At 33.6% G+C, this 15,110-nt stretch overlaps 3 protein-coding genes across 3 annotated transcripts; 2 read left to right on the top strand and 1 right to left on the bottom strand.

Annotated features, from left to right (window-relative positions):
* The first annotated feature begins 481 nt into the window (after positions 1-481).
* LOC123899573 lies at positions 482-3,956 on the top strand. The gene is made up of 3 exons (XM_045950738.1): positions 482-749; positions 1,113-1,205; positions 3,531-3,956. Exons 1-3 carry the CDS (start codon positions 626-628, stop codon positions 3,620-3,622), a joined length of 309 nt encoding a protein of 102 aa, XP_045806694.1. The 5' UTR covers positions 482-625; the 3' UTR covers positions 3,623-3,956.
* A 3,747-nt stretch (positions 3,957-7,703) lies between these two features.
* On the bottom strand, positions 7,704-9,412 carry LOC123898355 (ethylene-responsive transcription factor ERN2-like). Its single transcript, XM_045949293.1, has one exon. It carries the CDS (start codon positions 8,952-8,954, stop codon positions 7,968-7,970), a length of 987 nt encoding a protein of 328 aa, XP_045805249.1. The 5' UTR covers positions 8,955-9,412; the 3' UTR covers positions 7,704-7,967.
* Positions 9,413-11,652: 2,240 nt separating this feature from the next.
* LOC123898530 (pentatricopeptide repeat-containing protein At3g62470, mitochondrial-like) lies at positions 11,653-14,401 on the top strand. Its single transcript, XM_045949514.1, has 2 exons — positions 11,653-14,011; positions 14,132-14,401. The coding sequence occupies exons 1-2, from the start codon at positions 12,088-12,090 to the stop codon at positions 14,215-14,217; spliced, it is 2,010 nt and encodes a 669-aa protein (XP_045805470.1). The 5' UTR covers positions 11,653-12,087; the 3' UTR covers positions 14,218-14,401.
* The last annotated feature ends 709 nt before the right edge of the window (positions 14,402-15,110 follow it).

Raw genomic sequence — 15,110 nt, 5'->3', positions numbered from 1 at the left:
AATTCTAGCGTCAGCCGCGACACGGACGCTACTAGCGTCTCCATTGTGTCTGTTAGGCGGACTCTACATCGTTTTTCAATTTAATTTAAATTTTTAATGAGGCATTAAATATAGCGTCTGCCAGAGCAGACGTTACTTAGAAGCTAAAGAAATTAAAAATACAAAAATATGTTAGTGTCTATAGTGGCAGACGCTAAATAGACCAAATTAATAAAATTACAGTATATTATTATAAAACACTTAAATTAATAAAAATAAAAATATTAGTTTTCGCCAACAATTATCTTCCCTCTCTGATGAACTAACCCTCAATCTCACAAACCCTCAATCTCATTAAACTCTCTTCAGTTCCCAACTTCCCAATTTTCACACAAATCCACAATCTAAGCCAACTCTTTTTTCTCAATCGAACCTGATTTTGTTCACGAACCCATTCACCAATCTTTCTCTACCTCAGAATCTGTCGTTCGCTTTTCATAATGAAGAACACCGTGTGATGCTCAACCTGCGTTCACTAATATTGTTGGATCCGTGTTTCTCTTGATTAGCTTCAATTTCCGTGCGCTTTTTTTTTATCAGGTTTGGCGAAAGAGAAGATTGGTGGATTTAGAAATTGTCACCACATATGAAACGAAGAACCCTAAAATCAAAGGAATTAGAAATTGATAGTCACGGAAACTTCTCTCAACTCGCTAATTCTCTCCCCTGTTCAGTCATCATTTCACCGCCGATAACTCCTCCTTCAATTGGTATATCTCAATCTTGCTCCCTCATCTCGATCTCTAATCTTCTGAGTTCACTAACTGTATTTTCTTTGTTTACGTCTATTTTTTCCTCCTTAGCTAACCGTGTATTTGGATGATGGTGGGTTGAACAAATTCTCCCTCCCACTATTGATTGTTTTGATTGGTTAGCATTTACAAGCTAACTTTTATTTTATTATAGTATATTGTATTCAAATTCTGATGAATTGAAGTGTTTCTAATTTAACCACACCCATTTTAACCAATTTTTTTCAATTCTTATGAAAAACTAATGATAGACACTGACTTAAGCCTTCAAAGTTTGTACCTACTTTGTGCTTAAAACTGAAATTGGTTTTATATATGCAGGTAAACCATATGAATCTTGTGTCCAGGAACAAAAAGATACAAGATATTTCAATCTTGAAGGGTCATTGCCAAGACCTTCTTGCTTCCATGCAGGTGATTTTTTATTGTTATTCTACTTCAATGCATTTTAGTGGGTTCTACATGTAGAATTGGATTTTAATTACGTTAGGTGGTCGTGTCTTTATTGGTTGTCCATAGCTACATGGTGTTTTCTTTGGTAATAATATAGATATGTGTGTGTTTGTGTGTGTGAAATGGAAACAAGAGCTAGGATTTGTGTTTGGATCTTGAGTTGTGCATGATTTTTTATTGATAAAGCTTAGAGAGTTCTGGTGGAGAATTGTGATCTGTTATAGCGTATAATATTTATTGGTACCCCCTTTACTGGTGAAGATGATGATGCATTGACTCACACCAAACAGGTTATTGTGTGTGTGTCTGTGAGTTTTTTTGGTTGTCTTTATTTTAATTTAAAATTAAAAGGGTAGTCCTTCCATGTTATTAAATAGATTGAATGGTAATTTTATATAGTTGAATGTGTGTTCTTTAATTCATAATAGGTAAAAACTTTGAATGCTTAATTTTGAATGTTTGAGAAATTGTTTCAAGGTTTCTTTTTCTATGTAGACAGTTCAAATCCCAATTCCAATTTTTAAACCAAAAGACTAGAATATAACCTAACAAAGTACTGAACCGTTTGCCTCTTATTGCACAAAACATGTATCATTTTATCTCTTTTGATTCAACCAAGATAAAGAGCTTGGTGTTTGATAACGAGGGAATAATGGACAAATCCATTTGATATGCACCACACAATTGAAAGGCATGGCTTAATCAAAATATCATAGACTTTATAAAGAGATTGACTTTGAAATTTTTTTATTCACTCTCTTTGGAGAAGTAATATTTGATATAGAGTACAAGGTTGTAGAAATATTTATTACACATGAATTATAATATTATATGTGTTCACAAGGAAACTTTTGTTTCGGTTCCATGTAAAAAGAAAGATCACAAGCCTGCTATAGTTATACACATGATAATGAATTGATATTTTAAAAGACTCGAGGATTCCTTTCTTTTTTGAGTTTGCAATTTTAGTTTAAATCTGTTTTGTTTTGTAAATATTTCTTCTGCACTTTTTGTTAGTTCTTTGATCTTATCTCTTTTGTAATGAGTTTAGACAAAGTGACTTTCAATTTATTATTGCTTACTTTTTATGCAGGAAGCTGATATTGCTTGTCCTAGTATCATGCCGGTGCATAAATTCGATGTTAAGAATGAGTATCAGATGATTTAGAACTATAAGGTTCTTCACTATCATGCTACAAATCTTTAAGTCTTTTGTTTTGTTCTTCAAAATACAGGTACTTCAATTCTAGCCTTGTTCTTAATTATAGCCCTCTGTACTACATCTTGTATTTGGCCTCTTATAATTGGCATTTTGTTATGTATGGATGATTTTAACTTGTTCCAAAATGCATACTTGTTGTAGTCTTTTGCTTCTCCACTCTATGTGAGCCTTTCTCTCAATTTCATTACATTTCAATGTGACTCTTCCGACTCAAAAAGTTTACGACCTTAAGATTTTGAGGGATGTGTGCTATTGGATTTAATGTACTTGCATATAAATATCTACCTCTATGACAAAAATTCTTAAAAGATTTACTTACCAATATATGACTTTTTATTATCTACCTCTATGCATTATCTCTTTAAAGTGTTGATGAAGATCTGACTTACCAGCTTCAGATTTACTTACCAATATATGGCTTTTTATTATAAAATTAGTTTACCATAGGGAATATATTAATATGTTCTCCAAGAGTGTAAGAAACCTTTTATAAGTATTGCATGTAACACTCTTAATTTTTAGTAAATGTATCCATAAACACTTTGAATTTGATCTGTTCCTCAAATCAAATGGACCGATCTCTTGAATAGAAAATTTCACAATTGGTCAGTATAGAGAAAAAACTCGTAAATTTTATTCATACTTATAAATCATGGGCACATATTGTTTAATTGCTTACTTGCACATGATATTGCATGTTAATTTTGCTAGTGACATAGTGTTGATATTATTGAAGGCTTAAATTTTGGCATTTTCAACAAATATTACTAATCTTACCAAGAGGCTAATAACGTATTAGTAAAGAAGTTGAGTTTGATTATCTTTGATAATAACTTGGTATTTACTCTTTGTTATGTAAATTGAAATTATAGCATTTTTGGGAAAGTCATAAGCCACTAAGCTTACCTTGCCACACTCACTAGTCTTCTATACTCACTTTGAAACTTTATTTATAATTTCTAGCTGCTGGATTTATTGATTTTTCAATTTCCATTTGCATAAAATATGCTGGTACATTTTATGTAGTGGAAATTTTGATTGAATATTGAAATGTAAATATGCAGGACAGACATCTGGAACATTTGAGTCAATTGACAGTGCTTTTGGGGTTTGTAATGATATTAGTGTCATATCGATTTACAGGAACAACATCTAGAACATTTGAGTCAATTGACACAAAATGAAGACAGTTGAAGAAGATGATGAAATTAAGTTGCACATCATTGCCACTATTTCAGCACTTGTACCAAAATATCTTGCTTATGCCAGATTGGTATAATTGAATCTTTTAGCATCTATATATGGTTTTTTTACAATTGATATGCAATCATTTACATATGTCGTAGGTAGGTGAATTTCTATTAAACTGGTGTATTTAAAGTTTTCCTAGATTCATAGGCATATTGGTCCAAGGATGCAGTATGAGTTATACTAATGACATTATTTTTGTCGCATTTCTAAGTTATTAATTGTATAAATACAATTGTGTTCTTGGCATTCTTTTATGCCTTTGACTCTTTATCTTTGGTTTTGATGACTTTAATGAATGTATTGGTAGAGATTTTATGGTTGTGAGAAATTATGGTCGCAAACTATGAAAGATAATAATTTTTTGATGCATTTTTAGAAATACAGGATAGGTTCCTTTCTAGGATGAGTTTTTGAAATTAAAAAATAAAAAACAAAAGCGTCTGCTTTAGCGGACGCTATATAATTCAGAAACTAAAATATAGCATCTATTTAGAGCAGACGCTACATTTAGCGTCTGTCAAGCGGACTCTAAGGGTGACGTTTTATAACACCAATATATATGTGTAGCGTCACCCAAAAACCGAAGCTACTAGCGTCTGCCTAATATACATGTCACTAGCTTCCGCTTAGCATCTAACGGGACGGACGCCAGATAGCGTCTGCTGGACGCAACTGTCTAGCTTCGGGCATTTAAGTGTCTGTTACGATGTAGACGCTAAGCTGACGCTAAGTGCCTTGTAGCGTCCGTTTTTTGCCATTTAGCGTCTCTTTTTGGCCGACGCTCCAGAGCAGTTTTCTTGTAGTGATCTATGGCTATGATATTGTTGCCTAATATAGGCCATGAGTTTTTCATTTACATAAGCTAGAAGTAACTTATGTTCTTTATGTTTTGTCTTTTTATTTTTCTCTTGGTGGACAATTGAACCTTCTATTATATGATGAGGCATATCTTTTTGGGGGGAATGCAATGCAATAGAACAAAGAGGAAATATTTTTTTACATCATTATTTTTAGTATCGAATACGGTTTCTTTTAGTATTTTGAGTATGTTTGATATGTGCGTAAATTATAGAAGATAAAAAATAAATATAAAATATAAACATATACGAGGTCTGTATTTTGATGTTCAAATAATACAATTGTATAAGAAATGGTGCCTCTCCTTGTCATACGTACATGGCATCTAATACTTTATATCTTTTTGAAATTGAATGAACAACAAACCCACCTTAAAAAATGGAAAGTAAGAACAAGTTGTCAAATCTTAAAGCAATTTAATCACTTTTTAAAAACAAAAGAATATGGTGGTGCACAAACAGGGGAAGTTGTTTAAGATATCGACATTAATGATCAATGAAAATGAAGTTCAAAATCCTCATGTGGCTGTGGCATGCCTTAGGAATTAAATACTTTGATTTATATTTAAATTTAAATACATTTTTAATCTCTAGAAAATTCACAAATTTTATAAATTTAGTTCCTACATAAATTTCGTTCAATTTTAATCCCTATTTTATATTTATATAAACTAAAAGTACTAAATTTTTCAAAATAGGAACTAAAACTGAGTAAAATTACATAAAGATTAAACTTAAAAATTCATAATTTTCTAAAGACTAAAAATATATTTAAAAAAAACAAAATGAGTTTTGGATCTTTAATACCAACATATTGGTCTTAGACAAACACTAGTCCACCTAAAAATCAAGTAAAGGATAGTCAAATTATTGTACAGAGACATTGGGATGTAGGCATGCAGCCAATCAATCACATCTTATCAAATTAATATTATCTCTACCATCCATTGTGAAACAAAAAATATAAGTATAGATGTATGTGAGAGAATATCTTTAACAATTAAAAATCTAGAAGGTTTTCATAGTTTGACAAAAAGTGTTGCTGTATGAGTTGATAAATTGGGAGACATTCATTTCCTTAAAAATTGAGTTAAACTATACATATATTTATTTATATTTAAAATCGTGAGCTGGCAGTGCCGTGATGGCGGGGTCTGAGTTGTTACAGCCTGAATATAAACTTATAAGTGGGAGATTTACAGATTTACTGATGAAAGATTTACAGATTTTGGCTTGAAGACAATCTAGATGGTATCATCTTTTAGTTAACTCAGCTAAAAAACTATATGAAGTATTCAAGCAAAGAAGAAGGCATTTTCCTAACATATATTTTGATAATCATGTTTTAGGTATAAAATATCTATCGTCGTTTAACAATAATTAATTTTTGTCGAGGAATCTGTTGTACACCCACATTTTCTCCCTATCAAGTTTTCTCTGTACACAAAATTAGAAATTGAACATCTGACCATTTACTTGAGGTATCCGAATCTCTTATCACTCGGACCAACCATGTGTTCGTTATAAGTAGTGATGATATATTCACTGACTCTGCAATGTTTTTAAATGCAATGTATTAATGTTATGCTAACTTTAGCCAATTGCCACATCCATGGCCTACTTGCCTAGGTGGCTTTGGCTGCAACAGATAGTAGATTGACAGGAAACTAATGGTACAAATTCTATAGCATATTATATTTAAGAACTCAAGCATAGGATAACATGAATAATATGTCAACTCTCTATGTCGACCTTGCCTTTTTCTTATAGTAAGGTTCCTTCCTCAAGCTTTTCTGTATCTATAATCCATTTGATAATGTGAACCGTTCTTTTTCAACATCAAAGCATTAACAATTGCTTAATTTTCTTCCATAAAAGACAAATAAATAAAAAGGAATTTTGCACGTGAAAACTCTTTATCATTTGCTATAGATTGTGCCTGTAATTAATATGATTTTTTTTTACGTACTTTATGTTAAATAATAGAATAGAATTTACAAAAGAAGAGCTTGTGGAATCAAAGAATTGTTGGATTATAATTAATTTCTATATCAGGCATGTACAACTGCAATGGAATTGGAAAAACAGAATTGCAAAACAAGACATCGTGGCATCTGCAGACACACAATGTGAGATTCCATTAACTTTAGATAACAGTACCTATAGACAAAACTTACACACATTTGTTTAGGTGCTTTTCGCATGGTTTTTAGCATAAAATTCACCTTTTGTTGTTGTTTCGGACTGGGCCAAAGGTTCATCTGAGAACTGGACCGAGTTACCGGATCCATACTTAGCAAAGCAAACCATGCGATGGATACCCCTGATTATATAGGATTACCGCTCAACAAAGTCACGTGGACCATCTGAGAGAGTCACCTTGCCATCAGACAACACCTGTCACAACCACATGGGGGAGAAGAATATTCTACATCTTCACAATCCTAATTTTTTGCTTATGTAAGTCTGCAAAAGACTACTATGCAATATCTAACACTAAATATACCTCTCATGTTCGGCACCTACTGACTTGATCGTCAGAGCGTTTGAAATACCACCCATTCCTTTACAACGGAGTTCAACCACCACCACCAGTCTATACACAACGTCTTACCACCGTCATCTAAATCTCAAGTCCGATCAATTGTTGGTTCTGTAAGAAAATTATGCTTTTAAGGAAATCATGGTTGGTTCTGTTAAGAACCATACAAATTTCATGGTTTTACTAAGTTTTGTGCTTAGTAAAATTGTAAAATCATGCACCTAAGTTTTCTACTTTATAAAAATTTGAGATATAGTTTTTTCCCTCTGGTTTCAAAATCAAGACAATTGAGGCCCCTTTGTGGTAGTATTGTTTATAAAATAATACATGAAATGAAATATAATCACTCACTTAATCTTGTTATCATACTTTTTATTAATTAATTTTGTTCTTGACAATTTTTTGGACAAGTACATATATACATATGAAGTACCTTAACAAGTTTATCTTCAAACCATAAGAATGATGATTCAACTTCTGATCAATTCTTCTCTCAAATGTTAATAAATCCTTCAATAAAAAGATTACAAAAAGAAAACTTCAATTGAAGACTCAAATTAAAGATGAACACAATTGTTCTCTAGCATACTTAGTGATTTATTATAGATAAATAAAATAATACTTTACATATTAAAATGCTGAAAATTATTGTTACATGGTCTATAATGTAAAGAACAAATTACACAACATTCTACTAGATTACCACACCCTCACAGAAGAAACTCAGTCATTCTTTCCTAAGAAGGTGTTTATAAAATCAAGGTAAAAAAAGAAGAAGAATGATTTTAGATCTAAGATTAAAATGAACAAATTAAAATTTTTCTTGCATTAACATATTATTAACTTAATAATCAAGCTAACTCAGAGGGCACATAGATAAGAGGATCCCAAGATCCAGCAGAACCAAACCAACTATTATTCTCTTCACATTGCACAAATTGTTGCTGCTGATCCAATGTCCAAAATCCTTCATTTGCTCCACCAACTTGAGGTAACTGCATACTCATCATATTTATTTGATCATTTCTGTTACTATTTAATAGCCCTTGATCTATACATGTCATGTTAACATTGGACTCTATTAGTGGCCATGAAAAATTTGATGCACTTGCAGATGCAAAAAGATTAGTACTATTGTCATCATGATGAACATGACTTTGATTAGGCCAAGGTAATTCAAATTCCAATTCATTAGACCATAACATGTTTGTCAAAGATGGTGTTTGACAAATTTCATGATCATGATTTGGAATAACAACACTTTTGGCGAAAGTGTTTGATGAAGTACTCAATGAACTATGCATAGTATTGATATGAGTTTCATTCATCTGAGATAGGCAATAAGTAGCTGATGATTGTTTCTTTTCAGAACAATTCTGAGTTGATTTTGAAACCGCGCTAACAGAAGGAAATGAAAATGAAAATTTCGCTTCTTTTCCATCGAAAAGTTTTGCCTTAAGTGCACCAAGAAGGCCATGTTCTGAACCTGAACCCGAGTCACTAACATCTTCAAAAGAAAAAGGCTCAGTATTCTCTAGCATGAAGTTGGAACCAGAACCGCGCTTAGCCCCAACGCCACCATTGGTTCCGGATTCTGGCAAATCAAAGTTGGTTCTAGCATTAGCACCTCTCAAAGCTCTAGCAGCAGTGTCATAAGCACGAGCGGCTTCTTCAGCTGTGTCGAATGTTCCAAGCCAAAGCCTTACTTTCTGTAATGAGTCTTTGATCTCTGCCACCCATCTTCCTGACGGCCTTTGTCGAACTCCCACAAACCTATGGTGACCTCTTGATGACTTCTTTCTGCTACGGATTCCGTTATCAGTTATCGGTGCTACCATATTTGTAAATCTCAATACACCGAGTTCGATTCTTACTACTAAAAAAAAAATTGATATCTCAAATTTTGCTACTATATTTGGATAACCAACCTTATGAGCTTCAATTGAAGATCATTTATAAACTTAAATTTGAAAGCAGCATCTTTAACTATAGGATAATGACCAATAACAACATGTCAAAAAGGTATGACAAAATTTATTTATTGTTTTAAATCGAGTATATCTGCCGGTAACTGTAAATACTAATCCCTCGAAACGGATAGAACCACAAAGAATGACAAAACTCTCCCTCAAGAATTTTAACGTTTCTGCAATCTCAAGGCTATATACTAATCTCTGATTAAGTTGAAAGAGATCTGAACTATCTCATCTAAGTGCTTTTGGCGCGCATATGCACATAGTTTATTATGTGTGTATATATTACATTAATGTCCTTATTGCAGGCCGTATTGTTGATATCGACACAAAGTAAAGGTTTTACAAAAGAGACAAGATATATTGTTATGAAATTAATTTATGTTGTAAAGTTTTTTGAACAACTAATTATGTTATATTATCATATTACATAGCAGTTATGAAAAGGTGACAAACTGAAAATCATATGCAAAAGTTGGCCTGTTTTGATTGTAGGTTACATTAAAAAATGGTTAATTTTCTCCAATTTAGAACTTAAAAGGCAAATAATGACATATAAATAAGTCCACAATAATTCTTGGCTCTCACGTTCTCACCTAGGATAATTAATATTTGAGGTTACCATCAAACAAAAAATATGTAAGTATTAGTTACAGTTGTAGTTTTTTTTGTCTTATTTGATACTAGTCCTTTTCAACCTTTTTCTCTTCATGTATAGGTGTGTCTCTTTTTGGTTTGAAAGGGTTGGAAAAGACAAAAGAATGTTTCCAACACATGTAATATGTTATCAATCAAAATGAAATAGTATTAAATAAGACTTATGCTTAAGTGTATAATAATAATATTAAGATTATAATTAGTTGATTCAATGATGATTGACGTTTGATTTGATAGGGATGACTACTGTTCGATTCTCCACAACTGCGATCAAAAGAGGATTAAAACCACTTGATGTTAGAACTGACCCCCGAATCAGATTAGACGGTCCAATAAATCGAATACTGTGGTGAAAAACAAAAAAAATAAATTAAGATTAATATATGTTGCTGTTAATAATTGTAGCAAGTTATGTAATACCCTTGGGCTATTCACCAGGGGAAATATCTAGAGCAAGTAGACAATAATTAATACACTTAAAAAAAAAACAATGAAATCTCAAATTTCTTCCACATACAGCAAATATAGTGTTGGCATGTTTGTAATGGCCAAGGTTTCGTAACAAGAAAATATTTATCTCATTCAACTTAGAAGGAGAAAGATAAATGAATAAAGTGTCTATGATTTGCGAATCAAAATACACAATGCTCAACATTAACTTTAAATTAAAGAATATCAAACCAATCACAAATGTTGTTGGTCTCGTAAGTATAATTTAGTTGCCAGCAACGAGGAATATTATTAGAGAGATTGGAGTTTGAATTTCGGATTCTCAACTTCTCCATACTTTAAGTGTGAGTGTATATTCTGTATATTCTATACTATTTGATAAAAAAAAACTGAAAATATGTTTCATTGAAAAATAATAAAGTCCAAATGATCTTTGAAACTTGATCTATAGGAAGAAACATGGCGTACACTATCACACAAATGACTTATCCGCTCTGAATTGTCTTAGACTCCAACTCGTAATCCAACCGATCTACAAAAAGTTACAAAAATTCTTATCCACTTATTATTACAATATTATGTTAGTTTTTTCTACTTTACTAGGATTTGAACCCTGGACCTTCTGTTCTTAACCCTTAGAACAACAAGCTTAACCAGTTGAGCTACCTATCCTACCACCCTGTTTAACACTCAATGATAGCTCAATTTAGTCCAACCCTGCTTAATCATTGAGTTGCTAACAAGATACCAGTAGCTTCATGCAACTAAGTACAATAAATTTCGTAAAAATCATTTTTCATATGCAACTAAGTACAATAAATTTTGTAAAAATCATTTTTCATAAAAAGCAATTTTTTTCTATGAAAGTTTTGGGCCCAGATCCATGAATTTTTAAAGTGGGCCAAACAATTGGAAGGTAGAAGAAGAATGTTTTTCTTTTTGCGCCCCTGTCTTTCACTCGCATCCTCTAGAATTTGAAAAACATTCCCCTTGCAAGGAGTTAAAGGGATATAAAATTTGGAAAAACACAGTTTGTTACTTAAGGAGTGAACCGAGTTCCACTTTAATTAACAAACCTTATAAAAATAATAATTAAGGTTCGCTACTTAAAGTGCGAACCAAGTTCCGCCGCTTGAAGTGAGCACAAAGTTCGCTACTTAAGTATTTACCTATGTTTTTCTAGATTTTACGCCCCTTGAGTTTGTATTTTAAGTTGGGAATTGTGTTTTTCTAAATGTTCGTCTCTTTTAACATTCACTGGTTATCTTACAAAAGGGTATTTTTTTAAATGTCAGAGAACGCACGAGAAAGGTAGAAGCCGCGAAAAGAAGAGAAATTCACTAGGCCCATCAATGGTTACCCAATCTACCTCACCTTACCACCTAACCAAACCCCACTTCACTTTCTGATCCGGATTGACTGCCATTAACGCGGGAAAGGCACTTGCCTTTGAGTCAATCTCCTCCATCGGATCAATCAAGTGCTTCACATTAAGCCACGCACTCATCCCGTTATTATGAAAAATAGCTTAATGCAAAATCAGTACCAGAAACTACAACCGCACTTGTCGTCGACCTATCTTCCTCCGCGCCGCCGTTGGTCCGTGCCGTCGTCTACCAGCAACCTTTTCAATTCTAATTCAATTCCTGCTCTATTTCATTCTACTTCCCAACCAAACTCAAACAACCTCTGAATCAATTGCGAGGCACATTCTCCTCATGGCGAGTACGAACACCGGCGACGCAGTACGGCGGCAGTAAATTTACGCCGGCAGAGAGAAAGGATTTCATTACATCAAATTTCTGATTTAGGTTTATTTTGTTTATTTTTTCTTTTTTAAATAAATGGTTGGATACGTGGCCTAATTTGATGCATTTGATTGATCCGATGAATGAAGTTAACTGAAAGACAGTTTTCTTTCCCGCGTCAAAGCCACTCAATTCTGCTACCTTCACTTTATCTTCTTCTGTTGCTTTCAATAATGCTTTCAATGACACTCTCTTTAGGATACAGAACCAAAACCTCAATCTCCAAGGTTCCATTAACAACGTTGTTGTTTTTGCTAGATTCAACACTGTCACATGGCTCCAACAGTGTCTTCACCACCACCATCATTCGCTCTTTCCATCAGGGAAGATCAAATGGATACCAAAGAAGAAGAAGAAGAGAGCAAATGTGCTTACCTTGTGGTAGCTCTATGCCCTTGTCTCGTTTGTTTCATTCTTCTCTTAATTGTTCTTTCAATCATTCTTGTTATCAAATTCCATTTTTTTTGTCACACCCCTCTTCATTCCCTTTTCTACAAAAAAAACTGTTGATTTCCCATTTGGGTTGTTTTTCTAGATTACCCTTTTCTAGTTTTCAAGGAAAGTTTATGTTTTTGGATAATTGTAGATTGTTTGGTAGTGTTAGTGGTGTTGAATCTGATTCTGAGGGTAGTGGTGGTGGTGGTGGTGTTAGTAGTGAGTCATGTGCAGATCCAGATGAGGTTGATAGGGTATGTAAGGTGATTGATGAATTGTTTGCTTTAGATAGGAACATGGAAGCAGTTCTTGATGAATGTGGTGTTATGTTATCCCATGATTTGGTTGTGGATGTGTTGCATAGGTTTAAGCATGCTAGGAAGCCAGCATTTAGGTTCTTTTGTTGGGCAGGGAAAAGGTGTGATTTTGAACATGATTCAAGGACTTATAACTCTATGATGACTATTCTAGGGAAGACTAGACAATTTGAGACCATGGTAGCATTGCTTGAGGAAATGGGTGAGAAGGGTCTTTTGACAATGGAGACTTTCTCAATCGCTATTAAGGAATTTGCTTCTGCGAAGGAAAGGAAAAAAGCTGTCGGGGTCTTTGATTTGATGAAGAAGTATAGGTTTAAAGTTGGTGTTGATGCTGTTAATTTCTTGCTTGATAGTCTTGGCGCGGCGAAGCTTGTTAAAGAAGCACAAGTTGTTTTTGAAAAACTTAGAGATAGATTTGTCCCTAATTTGCAAACTTACTCTATACTTCTTAATGGTTGGTGCAAGGTTAGAAACTTGTTGGAGGCAGGGAGGGTGTGGAATGAGATGATTGATAAGGGATTCGTTCCGGATATTGTTGCCCATAATATTATGCTTGAAGGGTTGTTAAGGTGTCAGAAGAAATCTGATGGGATTAAGCTATTTGAAGTCATGAAAGCCAAAGGTCCGTTTCCCAATGTTCGCAGTTATACAATTTTGATACAGGACTTGTGCAAACAAAAAATGATGCGAGAAGCTGTAGATTATTTTAACGAAATGGTGGATCGTGGGTGTCAACCTGATGCTGCACTTTACACTTGTTTGATCACTGGGTTCGGGAGGCAGAAGAAAATGGATGCAGTATATGATCTGCTGAAGGAAATGCGCCAAAGGGGTTGTCCACCTGATGGAAGGACATACAATGCTTTGATAAAACTGATGGTAAGCCAACATATGCCGGATGATGCAGTGAGAGTATACAAGAAAATGATTCAAAGTGGCATCGAACCAACGATTCATGCGTACAACATGATTATGAAATCCTATTTTGCGACGAAAAATTATGAAATGGGCCGAGCAGTTTGGGATGAGATGCGTCACAAGGGGTGTTGTCCTGATGATAACTCGTACACTGTATTCATCAGTGGGCTTATAAGACAAGGCAGGCCGGATGAGGCATGCAAATATATAGAGGAAATGATGCAGAAAGGGATGAAAGCTCCTCAGCTTGATTATAACAAGTTTGGTGCTGATTTTTCTAAGTATGGGAATCCTGTCATACTTGAGGAGTTAGCTAGAAAGATGAATTTTGCTGGTAAGTTTGAAGTGTCCAATGTATTAGCCAGTTGGGTTGATATGATGAAGAAAAATTCCAAGAGAAGAGACGCTACAGAGTCATGTAGGTAGTTTTCATGATTACTTGAATGACTTGTAGGTTGGCAAAAAACCCTTTGGTCCAAGGAGGTTAAACAATTCCTCTGTACTACCAGTCATCTTCTTTGGATTCTAACTTTTGTGTAAATTTGTTTTATGTATTGCCCCACTCCCCCCAGCCGTGAATTTTTTTTTTTATTGTGTACATAGCTAATGGTTGAAATGTTTAAACCAGTGTTGTACTGTAGTATGATGGCTTGTACCAGTTTGAATGAAGAACTTGGCTGATTTGAAGTCAAATATAATATAAGATCTGTTGTTGCTTTCCTTACATTTTCCATGTTAGAGCAAATCCCTTTTGTACCAACTTTGTAGTAGTATAAAATATATAATCTATACCACTGAATCTATTAAAATATATGAAAGCTTTTGGTTTTGTCAGATTGAAATGTCTTGTCTTTGACTTGCGTTATAGTAGTTTATAGTTTATTTACTTTCATCTTGGTTTTTCAAAGCTCACGATTTCTATAAATACCGGTGTTGCATCGTGTTGTACATCACGTTGTCACGTTTTGTTTATAGTTTCATTTTATTTGCTTCTTGCTTGATCTTTATGATGGATCCGTCAGTTGATCTGGTGTCTGATGTCCTGCCCAGAAGAGAGGCATGAAGACTCAAGGTTAGGATTATCATGATTTAGGAAGTTCCGCCATTTATGAATCAGGATCAGACAAACTCAATTGAGATGGTTCTCATTGACAAAGAGGTTTGTTTGTGTTGTTATGTTATGTTATTTGTTTTCTGTGAATGAGTTTCCTATTTACATTGTAATTATCTTTGCATTGCTATATTGTTTATTTTATAGGGTGGGAAGATTCATTGTTTGGTGACAAGTTTTGTGCATCAAATTTAAAAGATTTCACATGAATGAGGTTGAAGAATCAAACTGAAGGTAATCTCTACCCATATTACATCCTCTCAATTTCCCTAATTACTTCACTTTTTGTTAGTCCAATTAGATTTTAATCATGGCTTGAAAT

Source organism: Trifolium pratense, linkage group LG7, assembly GCF_020283565.1.
Source record: "Trifolium pratense cultivar HEN17-A07 linkage group LG7, ARS_RC_1.1, whole genome shotgun sequence".
Taxonomy (NCBI): domain Eukaryota; kingdom Viridiplantae; phylum Streptophyta; class Magnoliopsida; order Fabales; family Fabaceae; genus Trifolium; species Trifolium pratense.
The sequence above is the reverse complement of the archived record's forward strand: the minus strand, read 5'-3'. Positions and strand labels throughout refer to the sequence as shown.